Raw genomic sequence first — 23688 nt, forward strand, 5'->3', positions numbered from 1 at the left:
ACTTCCTGTCTCAACCTGGGGAAGAACCTCCATCTTACATGTCCCTTTCCCGCCTGCCTGCCACTGAAAAGTCTCCCACTGGGCCTGATGCAATGTAAGAGAATTTATGCTAAATGACTAGTATGTTATATGAATTATATATAGAAACATATCCCAGGTAGTTCGTAAATGTGAAATGATATTACTCGTATGTCCTTGTTTCTTATTGTTGTGTTACATAAAAAAGTTAAATAGGCATTATATCTACAGTGAGTGTGTAGCCTTTGAGCTGTAACAACAGCAGCCCTTTTTATTTTTTGGTGACAAGACTGGTTGCTTATTGGCTTTGTCACAGCTACTCGTATGATTTCTCAGTATCTGTTTGTTGGCCATATTGTTTGGCAGCTGTGAAACATACAAAGCAAGCAAAACCACTGAATCTCATTCATCAGGACACATGATGTTTGTGCCTTTTTCAGCTCAAGTGCCAGGGACTGATGTTGGATCATCTGAACAGTGATTTATGTCTGTTTTATACCTAGTTTCTCTACCTCAGACTCTCATGATTTGAGGAGAGCTGAAAGGGAATGGAGGGCTATGTGCTATGGCGTGCATCTCCTGTATTAAGAAAAAAATCTCTTGTTCTACCTCCCCAACCCCCTCAATTTTAATTAGATTTTAACAAGTCAGCCACTGATGGTTGGTCAAAACTAGAGGAAGTTTTTGTTTATTAGTTTTGTTTTGTTTTTTTAATAGAACTGCATCAGCCTGTTGACTTCATCATCTTCCAAATAATTCAGTATGTTTTATTACACAAATTAATTGCCAATGTTTTCTCTGACTTGTTAGATGAAATTCATCTGATCTCTACCTGTTTATTAGGTGCACATATTTTCTGTGCAAACTGCAGGGTCATTTGCCTTATGCAAAAGAACTATATTCTATAATAAATGTTAAGGTGCGACACAAATATCACACTAAAAGTGTAAATCCCTATGCGATTCTAGGAACATTATAGTGACACCATAGCAGATGAAAAATACTAGTAAGTATGATAATGTCACTTTTTAATTTGTACCACTTACACACTATATATAGTATTTGCCTTTTACTTATAAGTTTCTATAAGAATATTATGTGATAAGGTCACTATAAACTCACTATTGAGGACCACAGACACACTATAAGTCCCTATAGGAATTTTACAGTGACTTATTTTTTTGGTTTGTTACTTATTATAGGTCTACTAGCCTATCAACTTCCACTGGTTTCTCTAACTTTTTAAATGTCATCTCATCTAACAGGGGATTTAATAATATAACATAATAGGACATGAAAATGTTAAAGACCATGGGCTCATAAAAAGAATTGGGCCTACATGTTACAAACTTAGCACATTGAGTAAACTTCTGTTGTGCACTAGGCTATTACATTATGGGTGTTGCTCAGTGTGATCTTGTAATAAAGTTTGAATTGCTTAAAATGTGCAATCTTGGAAGTTTGTCAACTCTTCTAGGTGGGGCCAGAGATAGTATCAGTAGTATCAAAGTGACTGAGCTGATCAGGATCTTTTATTTAGCGCCTGGAAAGCCTCAGTTACCAAGACTGGAAAATCAGAGCAAAGTGTTTTAATTATAAGCTATATCCAAAATGCCTTCATCAAAGGAACTTACCCTGACTTACAATGTTCTCAACGACGAAAACACTTTCTCAGAAGGAGATACTCTAACAGGCAGCGTTACTTTGACATTGGCAAAAGACACCAAAGTTAAGAGTCTTTTCGTGAAAGTCAAAGGAGACGCAAATGTTCACTGGACGGAAGGCAGTGGCGACGACAATAAATCCTACAGTGCGTTCAGGAGATATTTCAAACTCAAAGAGTATTTAATTCCAGAATTCTCCAAAGGTAGGTCAAAGGAATATGTAAATATAGACTTTGCATGACTTCCTGATTGCTTTAATTATTGGTATTTCGAGTGTAATTGCATTGACTGCTTCTCAGGTGACTACTGTCCATATTGTAAAAAACCCCCCAAAAAAAACACTTAAGAATAATTATGTTTAGACATATAGACTATGTTTTAAAATATATTACAAACATTGGCCAAAAATGTATTTCTACAAGCACATAACAGTCATTATAAATATACTGTATTTTAGGCAGTGGAAATAATTTTCTTCCTATGCTGATAATCTGCAAGTAGACTATAGACTACCCAAAATACATCGTGACTTGTTTTATATTTTGAAATATAGCTCACATAATAATATTCTGAAATATATGCAAAATGTAATTTTTAAGTTGAAAACTCTGCCTTGGGTTTGGCATTGACAGGATTTGTGAAGTGTACACAAATCCAGCTCAGTCACTGCTGTCTGCTCTTGTTTTTGGGTACAGCATCAGTTGACATTGTACAATTGGCCTTGTTCTCGAAAACAGGTGTTCATTACAATCCTTTCTCTTGCAGACATTGTACTGCCCCAAGGGATTCATACCTTTCGTTTCAGGATTAAAATACCACAGGGGTAAGTGGGAATTTGTGATATCTAACATGTTAGTTCAACAGTTGGCTGTTATGATTAACTACATTGGTCTGCTGGTTCTCCCTCAGCAACATGCCATCATCCTTCAAGGGGAGTTACGGAAAGATTGTCTACATGCTTGAAGCAAAGATGTGCAGGAGCTGGCGGATGGACTGTGAAGTGCAGACAGAGTTCAGTTTTGCTTCTAAGTCCATTCCAGCCTTTGGCCAGCTAATGGTGTGTGAGACACGATTAGGATGCATGTTCGGAATTGGATTTACACATCTCTGAGAGTCCTTGATAATAATAAATAATTAGACTTCTGTAGCAGTTTGACAGGCTTGTAGCAGCTATAACAGAACAGGAAAACAAAGATTGAAAAGTCAAAGGACAAAACAAAGAGACAAATAGGGGTAAAGTTGAGAGAACAGAATGGAGGAGTTGAAGGAAAGGCAACAGTAGAGAGGTAGGTCCTAAGGGTTGACAACTTTGTTTTGTATGTGGTACAACAGGGTTTCACGTAGCCCGGGGGCTGCCATGGAGAAGGCTCTGTCACCACAACAGTGTACACAGGTTTGACGAAGCAATCGAAGCAATAGAGTGGAGGGAAATGGAAGATCATCTGAGAGTTCAGGTGGTGTGTAAGGGAGTGGAGAATTGAGCAATGTTGCAATTGTGGAAAGCACTGATTTTATCATATGTCTTAGGAATGATTGACTCCCTTGGGAATTAGGGAATCAAGGGAAAGGGTAGAATCAAAGCTCATCCCTGATTCAAACATGATTAGGGTTTAGGGCAGATTGGGAGCTATTAAGGAGTTAGGTTTTGTCAGTGTAAACTTTGAGGAAGTTGAGTCCAGAATTTAAAAGCAGGCAGACAATATTTTCTCCTGAATTTACTTAATTTTCAGCTGCCAGAAGCATTAAGTTGATATAAAGTAATATTTGTTCATATGATGCATTCTAGTCTCCCCAAGCAGGTTCAGTGGGAAAAGAGATGGGGCTTTTCTCCAAAGGGCAGGTCCAAATGGCTGCCACTGTTGACGGAAGGGCTTATGCTCCAGGTAACGTCACCCCAACTTTGTAGTTTGACTTTTATTCAGAATACTGTCCAGATTATCCATGTAAGACAAGAATACAGTATAGTGTACTGTCAGTAACAAATGTTGATAGCTCTGCACAGTGTCTCAATAGTAAATCACAAGCAGCTCCCCTGGTATTGTCATGCTGGCATGGCCCATATCACATGTCCTACATATGTATACATACTATACACATACTACATGTATAGGTGTGTAGTATGAACTACTTTTTTGATATTGCGTTTGCAGATCAACCTTTCCAGAAACATATTACTGTTGCATTTGATTATTCTAGAGGACATTCATATGACTATTAAGATGTTATGATCTCCTTCTGATAGGTGAAACAGTGGCTGTTGTTGCAAATGTCAACAACTCCTCATCCAAAAAAATGAAGCCCAAATTCACATTAAAGCAGAAAGTGATGTACTTTGCCGATGGCTCCACCAAAACAAGTGAGAAAACTATATGCACAATGGTTGGGGACGGTATCACACCGGAGACAGAGCAAACTGTCACTTGTCGAATGAAGATTCCTTCTGACCTTGGCAATACTATTCATAATTGTGACATCATCTCAGTGGAATATTACCTAACGGTATGTAATAATTTAATAGTGAATGTTACATAAACACACAAATTGATTAATTACCAGTGTTTGCAAACATAGGCAATTCAGTAATTCCATTCCAGAGCAATTGTGAATTAATGTCAAATTGACCAAAAAAAACAAAAAACAGATCCATGAATGGCAGGGTGATATTTCCAATCTAATTTAGACATAGACAAGTCTCAGATTGGGCACATGTAACCATTTTATTAAGTACACATTTTAATTTAAATTCATGTCACCTCAAAAAATTTGACTCAAAAAATGACAGCTGCAATATGTCACAATATGTTTCCCAGGTGTATTTGGACATCAGCTTTGCTTCAGATCCAGAGGTCAAGTTTCCACTGGTCATCATTCCTCCTGGCTTTTCTTCTGTCCCTCAGCCTGGTGGAGCTGTGGGTCTCTACCCACCTGGGGCTGTTGGGGGCCCAAGCAACAGTGACTTCCCTCCCCCTGCTGTCCCTGTTGAACCTTATCCTGCACCCTTTGGTCCAGGCGCTTGTAGATACCCAGCAGCCCCAGATCCTGCTCAACAGTCAGACATGAGAAGCGGTTATAATAATCAATTGCCCCAGCAGGCCTCTCCATATGCTCATCCATTTTCAGTTTTTTCATCGTCTTCAGCGCACCAACAATCCCCTTCTGCTCCACCTATGTTTCAACAGGGAGACGAACCTCCATCTTATATGTCCCTTTTCCCCCCTTCTGAGGAGTCTCCCACTGGATCCAATGCAAAATAGAAAGATGATTCCTAAATATTGCTAAAATATGATATGCTCATGTAAGTTATTCATAATGCATTCAGGTATCTGCAATCAGTTTACACACGTGAAACCTTATTACTTACCTGTGCTGCTGCGTCTCACATTTTTACTATGTGTTATATGGCAAAAAGCTAAACAGACAATATGTGGCATATCTACAGTGCAGGAGGAAGAGCAAGACCTTTCTGTGCCCCTCACACATGTACCCCCTTTGAGGGGGACTAAATGTGTTGGGACGGATTAAGATTTGTATTATATTTTTACTTGCTCCTCCTTAGTTTTCAACCCCCCCCCCCCCCCCCCCCCGTGTCTGAAAGATGACATTACAACATTCCTTGAATAAAGCTTATTTGCACCTCTACACAAATTAAACTATGTGTGTTATAGTAAGCACCACCAGTGTAAATCTCCAGGTCACTGGCTGAATTTGCTCATCAAAAATAACCGGCATCTCAGGGTTCTCGTCTTAGCTAAACCTCTGATCAGCCGAAGGTGTTTAGAGCGGAGGGTGCTGCTGCTGTCTGTGTGGGTGGGGGCATGTGGAAGACGGCCACAGCACAACACATCTGCACAGTTCTCAAGCAAGTGTGACAGACTTTACGGCCTTAATGCCCAGGCTTGTTGTCTGGGCATTTTTGTCACCATAGCAATTAACCCTTAAAATTCCATAAGCGCCATTTTATGCTGTACTAACCAAATTACCATGGCAAACAATGGAATGACCACTCTATCCATTTTCCAATTATCCAATTTCCGTGATCCCGCTGTACTGGACAGATTCAGAGGACAGACCCACCGGGACAAGAAACAGAAAAACTGACCTCACTAATGTGAAATCAGGAAGCGAGCTAAGGAAGCGAGTTATTTTCCCTGCTGCAAAAGACTGCTGATCTACAGAAGCTAATCTGAGAAAAAAATGTAAATATATAAAATAAAATAAAAAATATATATATATTTTTTTGCCAGCGAATATTTAATTAACAACTAGACTGAACTAGTAGAGTTATGTTTTGTGTACAAGATTTGTAATTTATCAAGTTTGCCCAAGATGGGGCTCTCTCTCTCCAGTGTAGAGTGAACCTCACTTGACCAATGTCCTTAACACAATGTGTGTTTTTAACCACAATGGCTAATCTACACTGACAAAAATTATGGCTAATGTTTTAGTTACAACTAGATTGAGCCAGCAGAGTTGTGTTTTGTGTAAAAGATTTGAATTGATAATGTTTTGCCCATCTCAGTTGACATGCATGCACATACACGCGCCTGAATCTCGTTTGTTAAGGGAGCAGAGAGGTAGGGGTGTATTGTTTTTTGTCGTATACTTTCAAATTATTGCTCCTTTCTCCAAAGTTGCCTACAGCAGCTTTAACTTTTTGTTGGGGCAGGCAAAGTTGGCCACATGGAAAAATAAGAGGCTGCTCTGGGTCAGTGGAGGCAGACAGGGTCATGATGGGAATGGTGGCAGCCAGGCTGCAGGTGGAGTTTGGTTTTTATAAGCTGGTCAGACATGTACCTTCTTATGTGGCAATGTGGGGGTCAGTGGGGTCATATGATCTGTTGAAGAGAATGGAGAGTTGATGTTGAAATTTTAAGTATGAATATCATGCAATTGTTGTGGGGGGGTTTTCTGTCTTTATTTTTTAGCTGGGATTGACAAGTTGTTAAGTGTGTGGTGTAAACGGAAGGTCCTTCTGTGCAATGTAATGCAATGTAGTGCAAATGTATGCTTTTAAATGGTGATAATAAAGACCTTTTGGAATTTGAATTCTCTCTCTCTCTCTCTCTCTCTCTCTCTCTCTCTCTCTCTCTCTCTCTCTCTCTCTCAAATTCAAATATAAAATGGCTTTATGTGGCTTTATGACTGTATCTGGTAAATTATTGCCCCAAGCACAAAGTACAGCCTTATTCTTCAATAAAACCCAGAAATGACTCACTGCCAGTAACAACTGGTAAAGTAACAGTGAGTGGGTGAGTGAGTTACTTTACAGGTCCATGGGTTGCTTAGCATCTAAAAACCCCACCCACAGCCATAACCAAGCCATAACGCACGCGCAGAGTTACTTTGACATTGGCAAAAGAAACCAAAGTTAAGAATCTTTTCATGAAAATCAAAGGAGACACAAATGTTCACTGGATGGAAGGCAGTGGTAACAACAGAAAATCCTACAGTGTGTCAGGAGATATTTCAAACTCAAAGAGTATTTAATTCCACAAGTCTCCAAAGGTAGGTCAAAGGAGTATGTAAATATAGTCTTTGCATAACTTCCCCATTGCTTTAAATATTGGTATGTTTGAGTGCAACTGCACTGACTACTTGTCAGGTGACTGTCCATATTGTAAAAAAAATAAATAAATAAACCTTTTGAACATAGGATGCTTAAGAATATGTTTAGATATTAGGCTATATTTGAAAATATAAAAAAAAATGGCCAAGAATTTGTGCTAGCACATAACAGTCATTCCAAATATATTTTAGACAGTGGAAATAATTTTCTTCCTATGTTGATAAATTTGTCTGCAAGTAGGCTTTACCCGAAATACATTCTGTCCACTCAATATGTTTTTTAAATGAATGTCATCTACTTGTACAAATATGTTTTTGTCCTCAAACTGCAAGGGACAGTAGCATTAGAACGCAACTGGAAAAATAATCTGCTCACTCCATCTCTGTACGTGGGATCATTGCTATCATGGTGTTATCCACTGTCTAATGTCATGTTCTAGCCAGGTCTGCGGCAAAGTAAAAGAATAGAATAAAAAAAGCTTTGAAAGGAAAACTTTAAAAACACAAGAACTGCTCCCATGTCATTGTAATGGGCATGGTCAGCATTCACAGACCTGAAAGACTTGCATCTTGACTTGCAATTATGAAGACTTACAGTAAGCCCTGAAAGACTTGTGAGACTTGACTTGGACTTGCCTTCATTGACTTGAGACATGACTTGGACTTGCACAAAAAGACTTAAAAACAGCTCTGCTGTCTAATAGCTGGACCATATACCATGTAGCCACACACTAATGGTGACTGCTGTTTGAATAGATGCATCAATGCATCACTTCAATAACATTTAGCATACACACCCCCAGCCCCCCGACCTTCAGTTGGTCCCCCCCCAATGTTTTAGACACAGTTACGCCACTGCTTGATACTAATAAATCATTGGACTTCTGTAGCAATTTGACAGGCTTTTAACCGCTAAAACAGGAAAACATACAATAATAACTAGAAAAGCTTACATTTTCTGATTAAAATGTGTGTGCTTGCTGCAGTATGAAAGTTGAACAGTAAGCAATAATATTTTAAACAGTAATAGCAGTATCAGCAGTAGTAAAAGTATTAGCAGTAGTGTCAGTAATAATATCATTATTACTAGCACAAGTAGTAGTCGTAGTAGCTATGGTGTACTAGGTGTTACTACAGTGTTTCTAGGTGGTTGCTAGGGTGTACTAAGTGGTTACTCGGGTGTTTCTAAGTGGTTGCTAGGATGTTTCTAGGAGGTTGCTAGGGTGTACTAGGTGCTTGCTACAGTGTAGAGTACAATGTGGTTAGTAGGGTGTTTCTAAGTGGTTGCTAGGGTGTATCAAGTGGTTGCTAGAGTGTTATTAGTTGGTTGCTAGGGTGTATAAGGTGGTTGCCATAGATAGTTGATATGGTGGGAAAGAAAGAGTGAAAGAAAGAGTAAAAAATAATGAAAGCAAGTGAAAGAGTGAATGAGTAAAAGAGTGAAAGAAAGACTGAAAATAGTGAGTAAAGTAATGAAAGAGAGTAAAAAAGTGAAAGAAAGAGTAGGAGTGGAATAAAGTAAAAACAAGAATGAAAGAAAGTGAAAGAGAATGAGTAGAAGTAAAATAGTGAATGGAAGTGAAAGTCAAAGAAAGTAAAAAAAGAAAAATGAGAGTAAAAAAGTGAAAGAAAGAGTAAGAGTGAAAGGTTGAATATACTGTATATAAGAGTGAAAGAAATAGTGAAAGCAAGTGAAAGATTGAAAGAGTGAGAGTAGTAGTAGTAGTGGTAGCAGATGTAATAGTACATAGGATAGTAGTAGTAGTAGCAGTAGTAGTAGTAGTAGTAGTAGTAGTAGTAGTAGTAGTCGTGGTGGTGGTGGTGGTGCAAGTCTAGAAAACAGCTATAGTGGTGTAGAGCAGGGTTGGGGTCAAGTCATGAATTAACTGGAATTTTAAAAAACCTGCAGGAAACAGAATTGGAATTGAAATGGAATTTCAGGAAGTTGAATTTAATTCAATGAAATTCAGTGAAATCTCATGTTTTGTTTATTTTCTTACCACATATCTGAGATTACATGTAGTGTTGTAGGCCTATATTGTCAATACTGAATATCATAAAATGTTAAAGGTACCTTTCAGTTGGTATTTGATGCGTAATACATTATATTATGATTTCATGTATTTGATTTGTCTTTTATTTGATTCATAATGTTTGATTTATAATGTTTAGCAAGTCATGACAATCTCTCTTAGAAGTGGAATTTCATAACATTTAATGGAATTCAATTCTGTTTCCTGTCATTCCAATTCAATACCAATTTCCTTAGAGCTGGGTACGATTCCAATTCCAACTCCAGGAGTTGAATTGTAATTTACCATGCATTTTCAGTTCAATTCACGAATGGTACCCTGGTATAGAGTGTCTGCTCAAACTGAAAAAGTTGCACCCAATCAGAACTGCAAAAATTTGGATACTGAAAGCTGATTGGTTGGGAAGAAGAGCCTGAGACTAGAGTGAATTGTGACATTAGTGTGTGTGCAGACTTGGAGCAAGACCTTTCTGAGCTCACACATGAACTCCTTTGAGAGGGACTAATGTGTCGGAATGGATTACGATTTGTATTATTTATATTTTTACTTGCCCCTCCTTACTTTTCATACTCAAGCTCATCGTCAAACACACACCAAATTAACTGACCTTATTCACATGCCGGCCATTTTGAACACTCAGGGTGGGAAACTCTATTTGGAAGAGCCAGCCCACATTGCTGCTGTTGTGAACCAAGATACATCATACATTTAATAACCTAGGTAGCTAGCTATGGCTTGCTAACTAAACTAGCTAACTTCCTGCTAAATTCAGGCAGTCGTTGTCTTTGTTGTTCCCAATGTATCTAGCTGTTAACTGTTCGGTCTATCTGAAGTCCTATGTGTTGAAGTAATGCTAGATTTATGCCAGTCTTCCAGGTAGAGTTTCCCACCCTGAGTGTTCAAAAAGGCAGCCGTGTGAATAAGGTCAATTGATGCAAGACTGTTTGGGATTTGTGAAATTCTGTGTTTAATAAATCTGTTTTGTTTTATAGTGAAAACTATAATCATCACCAGACTCTTGGCATCTTATTTTCATGTGCTTTTCAGTGTTTTTGCATTTCAGTGTATCTATGAGAAATCAGCGGTCCAAATACAAACACTGTTCACTACACATATGTCCTGTACCAGGCTAGGTAGCATATTGGTGTATCAGCACCAATGACACAGGGCTAAATCCCACATCGTCCCACTCACTCTGTCCTGTTACCAGAGACTCTTCCTTGGATATGTAGGTGTGATACAGCAGGCTACAGCTTTTTCATCTTATTTGTCAGATGTGACCAAAGCAAAACCTTTACATCTCATTCATCATGGCACCTGACATTAATCCATGTTCTTTAACTCAAGTGGTAATTTGCTTCTAAAATGCCAGTTTTCTATGTATTTATAAACATATCTAAGGTTGGCCATAGGTGTTAAGGTAACCACTAGACTCTAGAGAATGTTTTGTTGGAGGGACACAAAACCCCCTGTTTACTTCAGTGTGAGCCAGTACATTCTCATCTAGTACACAAATATTTTGCACTGCACAACCAAGAAGGGTCAGATTTACAGCCTTTACAGCTTACAGCTTTACAGTTTTCTATGAAATGTTAAACTGATTGAAATGAAGCCTGATTCCAATTTTGTTTGTGAATATGATTTGAATAGTTTTACAGCAAAATTTCTTAATTTTGATTTAGGCTATAAGACTTTCACATTCTTTGCACTGTATCAACTGATCAAGAAAAACATCACATGACCATCCAGGCCCCCAAAGCTGTCCCATTTCTCACCTTAATGAGTGGGCAATCCTATTCAGCTTGGAACACTGTTTTCTCTTTATAACAGATTTATGCTCTTCAGATCTCATTGGTAGTCCATGGAGTTGTAGCATGTTGGTTGTAAACAGACCTCCTTGCGTGTCTTAGTGGTAAACACTCAGGGTCTGTGAATCAATTCCGGCCAGTAGGCTAAAGCACGCATCAAAACGGGATATTCATTACATTTTTGTTTTTAAATTGGAAATTCACAGAATAACTGAATATATACATCAGTACACAAATGAACAATATATAGCCAAGGGTAATACAGATCAGATCCAGGTACACCAAAATGTACACTAATGGCACAGGTACACTAATGTTTTATGCAGACACATAGGGGTTCCCAAACTTTTTCATATCAAGGGACCTATTTGGACCTAAGGACCTATATTAAGCACACAGACCTCCATCTAGTTAGATGATGTTCCAAGGCACCAATCTGAGAAGATTTTTGTATTTTTGACTTGGTACAGATTTTATATATACTGGTATGGCAATAGCAGTGGGGAACAGTGGAATTTGGGATTACTAGGGAGTGAAATAACAGTGAATTTTGCTGGGGAACCCCTGAAGACTTCACTTTGAGAACCAACCATGCATGCATTAGGTCACAACGTTTACATCCAAGCGCTGATTGCAATAAAATTTGCATAAAGTTTTGTTCCCACCCACTTTTGCGAGCTGTAGATGCAAGCTGTTGTCACGGGAGACCCCAAACTGTCCTGCCTGTCATCGCCATGGGGAAAAGGCTGTCGAGTCTCTGCGTCCTTGTCGCCCTCATTTACCATGGTAAGAAAGTTTGTAAAAGCTGTTAAGTCATTTAACGTTAAATATCGATGTCGAAACATTATCATGGAGCGCTGTTTTTCCTAGCAGCGGGTCGTTACGTTCTCTTTTATACGGAGAGAACGTTACGCTAACTGTATTAAAATATTGCAATTTAATGTAATTTAATGTTGATATGACTAAAGACCCACTTGGAATCGTAAGGAACTACTCTTCAATTCCGCATTAATTCAATACGCAGTTATTAAAAAAAAATCAACTTGTATAATTGGTTCGCCTGCTATTCCCACAATCCCTTTCCACCAAAATGACAGCTAACCTAGTAGCTAGCGTTAATTTGCACTGTGGAGAGCGGTAGCGAGTAGAGTGAAATAATTGTAAAAGTTGAGATTTTAGTACTGCTCGGTGGATCACTTGAATGCCGAATTTACCACAAGACACGAAAGATTAGTAAAAGGTATTAAGTAATGTTCTACGAGGCATGTAGGCTTGCCTTTAAGGAAAGCAAGAGTAAACTTCCCGATTTTTAATGGACTGGCGTGATTTTCTCTCCTATCCGAACCTTACGGATCGTTCTGATTTTTCTTGTGCATGCTATAAAGTTGTACAAAAGTTGCAGTTGTACAAAACTTCACCAGGGTTACAAACTAGCTTTCTATGGTATCGTTTAGACAGCAAACTTGGCCCACCAGTTTCGGACTTCAACAGGTGCATTCTAACAGATACCAGAGTTTTGTACAGGCCCTCAAACTCAAATGCTTTTAAACGAATTCAGTTAGGCTATCTAAATTCACTACCGTAAAAGGTTTAAATGCGGTTAAACATTACCTTTGAATTTTAGATACTGTTTCTGATGGTTTAAAATCTTAATTTTTAAAATGTTGCAATTTCTCGGTGCGCTACTTTTCCAGTAGAAATTCCCTGGTTGTGCAGGCATGTTCTCTGATTTTGCCACTGTAGATTTTACTCTTCAAGGGTGATTTTGGGGTGAATTTGTCTTCAACTTTATTAAATTGTCATTAAAAATGTTTTAAAAATAAGCTTGTAGAAAGCTGTCGTCACCCTTTTTTTTCTGCCAGCAAGGCAACATTAGGTAAGTGGAAAGGCTATTGCCTTCTAACTACTAAATAAATATGACAAATCGATTTAATTTAATTTCCCTAGTTAGCTAGCTTACATGGCATGACTACTGGGGGGCTATATGACAATGAGGTTTAGACTTAAGCTTGACACCCTAACCTTGGTTTGTCTGTCACATGCTGTTTTTTTGCCATGTCCTCTCCACAGAAGCGTCTGGGTTCATGATCCGGAACAAGTTGCTGGGCAAATGTCTGCAGGTGCAGGACGGACAACTGGGAGGAGGTAGAGTGTCACTGGGGGAATGCAGCCAGCATTCACCCTTACAGGAGTGGCGCTGGCTCCCTGAGAGCCAGGCTCTCAGCAGTCAACACACAGGGGAGTGTCTGACCGCATCGGGGGAGCAGTATGAGGGCGTCCGCCTGCAACCCTGCATCACAAGAGCTGGAAGTGAAGAGACTGGTCCTGGAGAGGGAGAAATGGAGATGGGCAGAGAGACTGGCAGCCAAGCGTGGTCCTGCTCCAAGAAAGGCCAACTGACTTTGCTCGGGAAGGGGCTGCACCTCAGTGCCACGCAGGAATCCACTTTAGTCTTCCTCTCGAAGGAACACAAGCAGGTAAGAATACAAACAAGCAGGTAAGAATACTTTAGAGAAGGAATTCATATTCCCTCTCCATGGGGCAGAACATTCAATAGTACTTTTATCTGATTACCATCCTTTGTAAAGGATGTAAATGAAAAAATGGGAAGCAAACATATATTGTAGAAATCTAATACTGTTGAACTTATATTTTAATTAGCAAGTGTATTGTACGTAATGTGTTATCCTAATTGGATATTGTTATGGCTCATCTTCTTAAAAAGCAGGGCAGCAGGTGGCGGACACTCGAGAACCAGACATTGTGCAGCGAGAGAGACAGCAACCACCATCAACCCCAATATCACCCTCACCACCATCTTGGGGAATCAGTGCAACCTGTGGTTTTACCAAGTGCCATCTCCAGTACACACAGACAGGCTCAGCCATGTAAGGGTATAATAGTAGCAAATGCACCATTCACTTTGTCATGCTTCATGTTGGCTGTTTAATCTTTAAAAACCCAGGTCATTATTACAATGAAATGAAAGGTTAGACTCTCATATCCTCTCACTACTCTAATTTTAGGCCACTCCATTTTCTTCTTTTTACTGTCTTGTTTCTTTCCTACAGTGTTGGACACAGAATAATAGCAGTGGCATACATTTTCTTAAGATTGTTTTTGTAGCTCAACAATCCATGTTCTGTATCTGATATGAGTTGCATGGGGACTGTATTCCCCAGTGGACTGCAGATTGGATTACCACATGTCTGCTTTTAGGCTGACATAGGCTGGATCTCATTCAGTTAAGTGCTTCTCTGACCAATCAATACTGCCCTCATCTGGGAAAGCAGCCAGCCACTGCATGAATCAGCATCACTGTACCTTGTCACTGTGTCTTCAGGCTGGTCCTGTATGAACTGATTTATTTTTCTGTACTGAAAACAGACAGACACCACCCTCTCTCTCTCTCCATCAAAAATATGTATTGGCTACAGACATTAAATTTTTTTTATATTTTAGCCATTTATGCCTTTATCAGTCAATGAAGCAATTCAAGCATATGCACACAACATGACAATGAGTGGGGTACAAAATAATCACTGGTGACTGGTTCAGTTAGTTATATAGATGGTAGCCAATTGAATAAAATATGGAGGGGTGGTAGACATCAACCAATCAGACACAAGCTGTCAGACATTGAACAGTAACATTTATATACTGTAAAGGTTAGGTACTGACGTACTCTCTAAGTCCTAATGTTCAGTTTGGCATTAGCTTGTGTGGAAACATTACTACTAGTTGAAACATCTTCCTTTTCCCCTCCACTTTCAGTTGAAGGTGGTGAAGGCCTTGATGCCACCGAAACGGACCCTGTAACAGAGCTGCCTCCTTCGTCCCTAAGCACTAAATCGCCTGCAGACCCCACCATGATATTCTTCAGTATGGACTATGGTAAATTTTGTAAATAGTTTCATTAATGGAAGAAATTGGATGATTTCTCTATAAGTCTCTATAAATTTGATTCCACAATATCTAGCCTGGATTAGATACCTAAATTGCAAACTGAGAAGAACTGTTATTTGCTTTACATAAACGTAGTCACATTTCCACCACTAGGTGGAGATGGATGTAAACAAATATAAGAGTAGGAATTTTCATGGTGGGCCTATTGTAGTGGTTGTGCGAAGGAGTTTCAATAGTCTTGAAAGAGATTGAGCAAATGCATTTGTCCTCAGTTCATAGCAAAGTGTGTTTAACTGCCTTCATGAAAATGATGATGTGCTGTTGCTCTGTGTATCCATGTGCACATGTGTGTAGGTATGGGCTGGAAGATAACCATGTTGGTACTAAGCTCCTTGGCTCTGGTCCTGGGAACTGTGATTCTTATCCTCAATGTTTACTCCAATAGGTGAGAGCCTAAACACACACAACCACACACAATAGAGTAGTCAAGTCAAGTTCACAATTTTTACAAAGTTTACAATATATAGCCCTTCATCACAGTAGGTATATCTTAAATTACTTTACAGAGAACAAGCCAAGCTAGATCTAACTAATCACAATCAGTCACAAATGATGCAATACAGTATGCAAACAAAATACAAGGAAACAGAACATAGCACAAGACACAAAATAGCATGTTGCAAAGACCTAACAAGCCCACCTAACCTCCCTAGCCCAGCCAGGCCTAACCAGCACCAACCTTGAGCTACACAAATGTCCAGTGGCGAGTTATTGACTGTTTGTCAAGTGGATTTCTAATTTGTACTTTTCTGTTCAGCCAGACTTGTAGCAGTCCTGGATTGGGCCTCACAATTCTGTTTCCAAACATTTAATGGTGGATAATACATTGTGGTTCTGCATCAACCACTACTCAGCTGTGGCAGACAATGAAAAGGTTGTAACGTTCCCTCTCTTTCTGTCTTGCTGTGCCAGAAGGAAGAAGGTGGTGTGTGTGTTGAAGTCGTACACTCCAAGGCAAGAGGTGAGTCTTCCAGGGTCGCCAGTGCCCAATGAAAGAGCCCCACTGACAAAGCATGCCATGCGCCTCCCACACTCCTCTCCCTCTTTACAACGAGGAGAAATCCTGATCGAGTGGAAGGATGGCACTGTTACACCTCTGTATGAGGGATGAGTGTTGTACTGTCTGTGTCGGTTTGGGCATGGGTGTGTGTGTGTGTGTGTGCAGGCACGTGTGGTTTCATGTGCGTGCGCATGCTTGTTACTTGTGTGTGTGTGTGTGGAGCTACTGAATGTGTCTGAAGAGAAGTCTGCTGTGAAGGAAAAGGATAAGAAAAACAAAAGTGTTATATTGAACAGCCTGCATATGCCATACTCTGTAGAGCATTTCATCATGTCTGGAAAGCTCATGGATTAGCAGGCTACTTCAGAGAGGCATAGCCGGCCTGACTAAGATGAAAGATATTGTGGTCCTGCCAGAAGATGGAACACGCTGAGTGCAAATTGCAAACAGTATGAGCTGGACCAGCAGGTTTCAACTGTAAGATATTGAAGCCTGTCTTCAGGTGTTTGAGATTTGAGGGATTGTGCTTGTTGAATGAAAGTACTGTAGTACTGTACCTCTTGTGTTTGTAGACTTCTAATGAATAACACATTTTAAGAGCTCAACAAAGCAAGCAATAGCCTAGGCCTTTAGTTGAGAAAAACACATAGAAACCTAATCTTTGTTTGCCAAGATCTAAACTATATGAATATTTGATCACCTACTCCTCATGTGTGATGTGGCACACTGGCGTACTGTGGAGTGAGTTCAGGATTCCCTTGATGTTTTGCTCAACGTTAAAGAAATTACTTTTTGTTTGCTTAGTCAAAGTGAAGTTGTGCTAAAGCTTTCATACTTATTTCATTAAAAACGAATGCAGTATGACCAGCAATTATTCCCAGTTTGCCACCTTCTGCTGTAAGATCATATGATTATATTAGGGGGCAGCATTTCAGAAAAATACAATTAAAATATAATTAGGAGTGCCTTGCAATTTTGTGTCTTGGCTTGGTGTGCCACAGCAATAAAAGGTTGAGAAGCACTGGTTAAATATAGGTTATTTTTACATGCTATTATTCAGTATTATTTAGCCTGTATATCCAACATGATATAGAATACTTGAGATAGAAATAAAGCTTAATCCACTGACCAGTTTACATAGGAAATGTTGATAGTCAGTGCTGATACAGTACTTTGTTCAAGACTGTTCAATGTAATGCACTTTGTTTTGCTACTGACAAGCTTTTTACATTACTAATTTAAGTTGTTGAGTATGCTTGTCACTTTCCATTGCCTTGTTACATTTGTATGTTTGATAACCTTGTTAGACCATGTTATGAAAAAATAATGTTAGGCAGCTTTCTAACTGTACAATAAAATCTAAGATATAGACTTGTGTTGGTTTGTTTTTGTGGATAAGCAGAGCAGTAACATGATGTGTTACGTGAAGCTTCTGTTCTTCAGTGTGTTCAACACTTCCTGTATATAGTAGTAATGGTACAACAACATCGTGACCCCTTTCCCATGGTTTAGTGTTGGCTTGAGAGAGAGCAGGAAGGAATGATCGCTGACAAAAGCACCATTTACTGTAATTACATTAGAAAGTCTGTAGGGATGCAGTAATCACAGATATGTTAAAGTTGATGATGATGATGATGATGAGGTTTCAAGAGAGCCTGGCATTTCCCTGTGGCACGGAAACTTCCCAGCAGGAGGAGTCTGTTTACAGCAGAAAACCAAAGGCAGTTTTAGTGTTTTTTGGGAGAGGCCTGGGTGTTGTTGGGCAGGTTCATTTAATCTCTCTTTCATTCTAACAGTAATGAGCAGATCTGTGTTTGGGCAAACAATGCTAGAAGGAAGGAATGTAAAAGTGTGCGACAGCATTTACACGATTGTTTTACATGTGAAACCTCTTCTGCTTTGTCGCAAGTGAATTTGCAGCCAAGCGTCCTTTTCAAGACTCTTACGCATGCTTGTCATGGACATTTTTGCTCATTTCTGATGAAAGTAACACCTAAAGCTACAGCTATCACCCTGTCTCCCCTACTGCTAATGTTTACACTAATGAGAGGGCACTATAGGTTTAATGAACACCAAACAGCACCCTGAAAATGATATGGCATCCCAACCCACACCCTTCCAGACCACGTCCACATGCCTGCTGCTTTTTACAATGTGCTGCTGCTTCACCCTAAATGAATAAAGGACCTTTTTCTGCAAAGGACTGGCAAGAGTTGGCAAGTTCAATGTTCATGTAGCTTTCAATGATTTTTCAATCTTCAGTCACAGTCTTCATTTGTGTTTTATTGATTTTGATTTAGGGTCTGATGAATAAAATCAATGTATGAAACTTTTTTTTTGTTTATAACTGTTGTAGGGTTGCCAGAAGTTGCTCAAGCAAACACGTCTTTGCAGGTGAGGCAGAAGAGTGTGGGAGTGACACCAATATGAATAAGAGGTGTGTGTGAGGAGACTGACTCAGCATTCAATACTGGGCAGATCACATATCTTGTTTCACGCAGTCTCTTAACAATGAACCCTTCATACCGGTCATTTGCAAAAGTTGGCTTTATTATTATTACTATTATTATTATTATTAGCAACATGACATCTTTTTCCCTGACTTCAGCATTAATTTTTTTTTTTTTTTTTAAGTTTCTGCTTGTTTGTTTTTCCAGTAGCATTGATGAAGTGATTCTGCAGGCCAAACCAATAAGCCACAAACATTTGCAATGTTTTGATAAAGTCTCGCCAGTTATGAGGGGTTTCTCTTTAGGCCAAATCCCGAGGTGTTGTCTTGGATTTTGACACACCTCACATCAACTACAATAAGTTTAGTTTGTTTTTGTGATCACTACTCCATGTTCTAAATTCAAACAGTAAGTATAGTAATCCTGTAATAAATTCTTGAAAGTTTTAAAAATATACATCTGCTATCAGCAGAAAATCCTATAGTAATACCATTACTACAGGAGATAAAAATATATTTATTCTGACATAGATATTACATAAATGAATAATAAACATCATAGTGTGTCATATGAAACTGATTTGGTTTATATAATGATAGGAAAAACAACTATAAATTAATGCTTTTCTGGAAATGTAATTGGTAAGTGGTTTTAGGTCAAGCTAAATGATAAAATAATTGTATTTTTGGTCAGTGCAGACAACACCCACTCAGTTGTTCAGAAATGTTAAAAAAGGATGAACTTTATATTCACATGGCTCCTGCAGTTACAGACAACATGATACCACAAAAACGTTTTGGGAAGATGTCACATCTGAGAGAGGTGCACAATGGCCAGGGTGCAGTTCTGTTGTGAGGACAGTCGTCTCCCAGAGACGAGACTGAAAGCTGGACAAGTAACCACAGCCACATCCTGCTCATCCCTAAGCATCACAGTTAAACCACATGAAACTCTTCTCAGATGAGGCAGAATTCACGAGGTCGCACTGACCTACATATGACTCGAGAAAACTAGCTCCTATGTTTTCCATTTAAATACCAATCTGTCAGTGAGGAACAATAAACCAAATGACCAAATATCTTTGTGTTGTTGAAATGATGCAGACTCTACTTTTCAGCGTAGGGACTTGAATTAAACTGAAGAGGGAAAAAGAGGGAACTATAAACAGATGTGTTCTAAGGACTCTAGATCTATGAGCATCCTCCATTTCCTTCTCAGCCATACACGATACTCGCTATTCAATTTATTTCCACATTCCAGAGAAAGTGTCACACACTGCCCATCTTGTGGGTACATGTCTATTGTTTTCATTAGATTTTACCTGCATCACGCTGATTGACTCACACTTGCAGGTAAAATGAGTTGCAAACCTATTGCAAAATAGTAAAATATCTCTCACATGGTGAAATAGTTTGATGCGTCCTTGTTGACTAGACACCGACTGAAGCAGTGAGCTGAATACCCCCTATTGATGACGTGTGTGACAATGCCATCTGTTGAATTTGTGTGCACAGGTTCAGTCTGTCAACATTCTGTTTCCTTCAACATTTTTAGAGAGGCAATTGCTATAATATGGTGTAATAACTTTGTCAACTCTGATAAAGTTATGAGGACTTGTTGATTTGCAGATGTGCTACTTTTCAGTAGGAGATGCCGGAAAAATTGGTTTCACTAACCCCGGATTATGGCTTCAAAACGTTGCAGGAAATGCTGCTGTGTGCTGTTTTAGGTTAGCACACATGAACAGCACATGGTAGCGACTCTTCCCTCCAGGTGTTTCATACTCTGAGTATTAAAACAACAGGCCATGAGAGCCCAAGTCTGAACCAGACACTCCATACAGCTAGCTGGGATACATTTTATGGCTTTGTAAAACTTTGGCTGAAATTTGGCTGAACTTGCCAGTGGAATTCACCTTATACTTAGAGTCTGAAGCTATATAAGTTACATGATTTGATTGATTCCCTCTCAGTGGACGATAAACAGAATCCTGTATATGCTGTACTTTATTGTCCTACGACGGAAAAACAGTAGTAAACAGGAGTACTGTGACATCACATGGATTTAAATTACTGAAGCAAAAGGGGATGCATTAGCCCAGGAAGCTAAATCTTCCTATATCAAAGTCCAGCAAGAAGAGATAATAAATATCACCCATTTGTTACAACTTGTGCATATGACTTATTATTGGATAGTAAAACATTTTAATGCAAACAATGCAAGTTCTTCTATCTATCTATCTATCTATCTATCTATCTATCTATCTATCTGTCTATCTGTCTATCTGTCTGTCAACTTGTTCATAAATTTATTTTACAGGAGTGACTTCAAATCATACATCATTTCAAGCGCGTCAATAAAAGCATCGTAATGTGTTTCCCACACCTCCATCGGCTTGTTTTCCCTGTGAAAACGTGTTATACAATGTTGAAATGTGGCCAGATGCAAATACTTTCATCAGACTCTGACTTGAACAACCTGGCCTAGGGGATCTAACAGGGATTTTACAGGTGTAGGTGTCTGCGAAAAGGAATATACTTGGTATGTGAGATGTTGTTGACACTATTATATTGCTCTATTATATATATCTACTATTATATTTTGGTGGGTTCCTTTTTTTTTTTTACAACCAAGCTTGCATTGGAGCTAGGTATGCCATCTGCCATAAGATGTAATGTTAGAAGCCTGTCTGCTCTGTCTCTGTGATCAATATAAATTTTCCCGTCTTTTATTTCGTCTTGGCTATTGGGCTTGTTGAAGCAAGTCAGGTTTTTTTTGGGCTCAATTGAACTCTGGAGTCTTAACCACTCTCAAAGTTGGTCCCCACCCTGGTGTAAACCTTAAAAGGCCAATGCAAAATCAGAGCACAGTTTATGTTTACTTCACTGGTTTGTTTTATTTTTTCACTTTCGAATTGATTGACAGAGTTTTTCATCCAGGGACTGACAGCATAGAATTATACGGCTGAACAAGAATTCACAATGTACTGTGAAGCTGTAAATGGTTTGCATGTCTTTATTGTATTATATATGGTGCAGAATAGACGTGTATTTTTTGTCCAGAGATTCTTTCCACCAGCAAGGTCTACACAGCAGCAATATACTGTACTTTGGTGTGTACATACCAACGATCAATATCCACCAAAAATTCCATATTATGTAACTTAAATAACGTTGGATAAATGTGCCAGGGACCAGCTGCTACCTTTAGAGCCAAGTGAATCCTACTGACTCCAAAGTAATCATTCGAGAACGTAAAGGGCAAAATTGCTGAAAACAATAGCTTACACAAGCATAATAGATAAAACCTGATCTAATGATAGAAGTCCTATGGAGTCTCAGGCACGCATTCCTGGCAGTGCAGCTAATGATAGAAAACACATGTCAGGATGGTGAGTTTTTGAATGTCTCAGCGCCTTTAGATTTAATGGCTTTGACCACCTCCAGCAATATTGAAGTGTGTCTCGGTTGTGTATGTCTAAAACCTGTCTGTGATCCTGATTCATTGCATTTCAAATATCAACCAGAATAACAGACTAGTAGCGACTGAATTTGTGTCACCAACAGCATCAGTGATAATAGCTTTATATTTGTATACATTATAGTCAGTATTTAGCCTGAAATAATGAGTAATGTGTCTTCACTTCATCATGAACATGTTCACATTATGCTTCTGTTTGCAGCCTGACTGCACTGTAAGAAGTGGAGATAGTTTCCCCATTTGCTGTTTATCTGGTACAATAGTTTACAAATGTCTTTTTTGTCTATTCGATCATTTCTCATGCACACATTCATGTTTTCATCACATTTACAACTCTTGACACGTTTGTCAATTTGTCATAGGACTTGAGTCTCCTTTTGTGATCAACATTAAGAAAAAGTTTGTATGAACATGTCCTGTTTTGACAACAATACCAAGTGTTTTGTGGTGAATCAAGCATTCTAGGAAACCTCTCCCACACATGCAAGGTGACCTGCTAAAACCTGTTGGAATTAATTAGACAAAACTGTTCAGACCTACTGGCTTGCCAAAATCCAAGGCCTCGCCTTCTGTGTGATTCTATTACATGAACAATTTCACTATTGAAAACTGAAAAAGGGGGAACATTAAGTTGAAATGTAATTCGGCAGTAGACTACAGGATTATGAAGCAGCATTTAGATAATCTAAGGACATGCACCAGGAGGGACATGGATAAATAGTGTGAGTGTTTTACATGTCTCCCTACTTTGTGGATGAATGGCAAGTAGACAAAAGTTTATATCAGAATGAGCCCTTAGCATGGAGAAAGAAGGCTGATGTGATTTATGCACTGAAGTAAGAACAGTGGCCCAGTTCTTCTGGTGTGTGGAGACTGAGGTATGCTTGGAAATAAAGTGTAGCCTTGAAATAGCAGTGTAAAATGCTGCTGTGCGCTGCATAATGACGGAGCAGGTCTTCCTGTGGGAACATAAAATCATTATTAAAGAGCACAGCTGAGCGAATGGAGAGATCTCTATGTTTAACCCAGTTCTCTTGCTCTGCCTGTAACTTTGTACACTGCTGATGGACTCTTGACTGTGAATTATCATATACAATTACTGATTATTTTTGCCTGATGTAGTATGCAGTTACTGTGGTATTTTGATCATGGGCTGACAACAGACTCTTGCTTTGTCTGAAACATGTTTGTTATGATACTGCATTCTCCAAAACCATAGGTCTTTTTTGACCTTGATCTGGTTAAATGACTTGTAAATAAAGTACTTAAGTTATGTAATATTAATGTAATGTAGAGGCTTTGTATTAATTAGTCTTAGCATGAATTCACTTTCAAATGTACTATGCCTCTGGATAAGACTGATGTGATTCATGTTGTTTTTCAAATAAATCTGGTTTACCTAATAAAGAAATCTGAAGACTGAATCAAAAGAATAAATCCCCTCCCTTCCCCCATTCAAATAACTGAAACCTGCTGAGTAGAGGACTCCCAGAAACCCCACACCCCACCCTGACCCAAAACCTGCTTTTAAAAGGGTGCAAAACATCTGATTGGAAGTACAGTATTTACACCTTTGTAAAGGGAGAAGTGTGAATCAATACCATTTCCAGTTGTGATGTCTTTAACAGATAAAGACATAAAGACTTAAAGTTTAACTGCAGATAATCTGAAACTGCCTGTAAAAGTGAATGGATTTTTTGAATA

The 23688-nt window shown here is 38.9% G+C and overlaps 1 protein-coding gene across 1 annotated transcript; it reads left to right on the forward strand.

Annotated features, from left to right (window-relative positions):
- Positions 1-1629: 1629 nt before the first annotated feature.
- On the forward strand, positions 1630-18502 carry LOC139649973 (uncharacterized). Its single transcript, XM_071526492.1, has 13 exons — positions 1630-1885; positions 2448-2505; positions 2592-2739; positions 3469-3565; positions 3925-4181; positions 4493-4697; positions 11773-11874; positions 13159-13565; positions 13814-13976; positions 14863-14982; positions 15349-15439; positions 15967-16015; positions 18411-18502. The coding sequence occupies exons 1-13, from the start codon at positions 1630-1632 to the stop codon at positions 18450-18452; spliced, it is 1995 nt and encodes a 664-aa protein (XP_071382593.1). The 3' UTR covers positions 18453-18502.
- Positions 18503-23688: the final 5186 nt, after the last annotated feature.

Source organism: Centroberyx affinis, unplaced genomic scaffold (assembly GCF_046629955.1).
Source record: "Centroberyx affinis isolate AG114_WGS23_722 - 3 ecotype Tasmania unplaced genomic scaffold, CSIRO-AGI_Caff_v1 ptg001415l_1, whole genome shotgun sequence".
Lineage (NCBI taxonomy): Eukaryota > Metazoa > Chordata > Actinopteri > Beryciformes > Berycidae > Centroberyx > Centroberyx affinis.

Excerpts from the sequence above, each read along its gene's own strand:
- LOC139649973 (XM_071526492.1), top strand. The coding sequence starts at position 1,630 with ATGCCTTCATCAAAGGAACTTACCCTGACTTACAATGTTCTCAACGAC. Across the intron at positions 2,506-2,591 it reads AGGATTAAAATACCACAGGG|CAACATGCCATCATCCTTCA; the intron begins GTAAGTGGGAAT and ends GTTCTCCCTCAG. Across the intron at positions 13,566-13,813 it reads TCTCGAAGGAACACAAGCAG|CAGGGCAGCAGGTGGCGGAC; the intron begins GTAAGAATACAA and ends CTTCTTAAAAAG.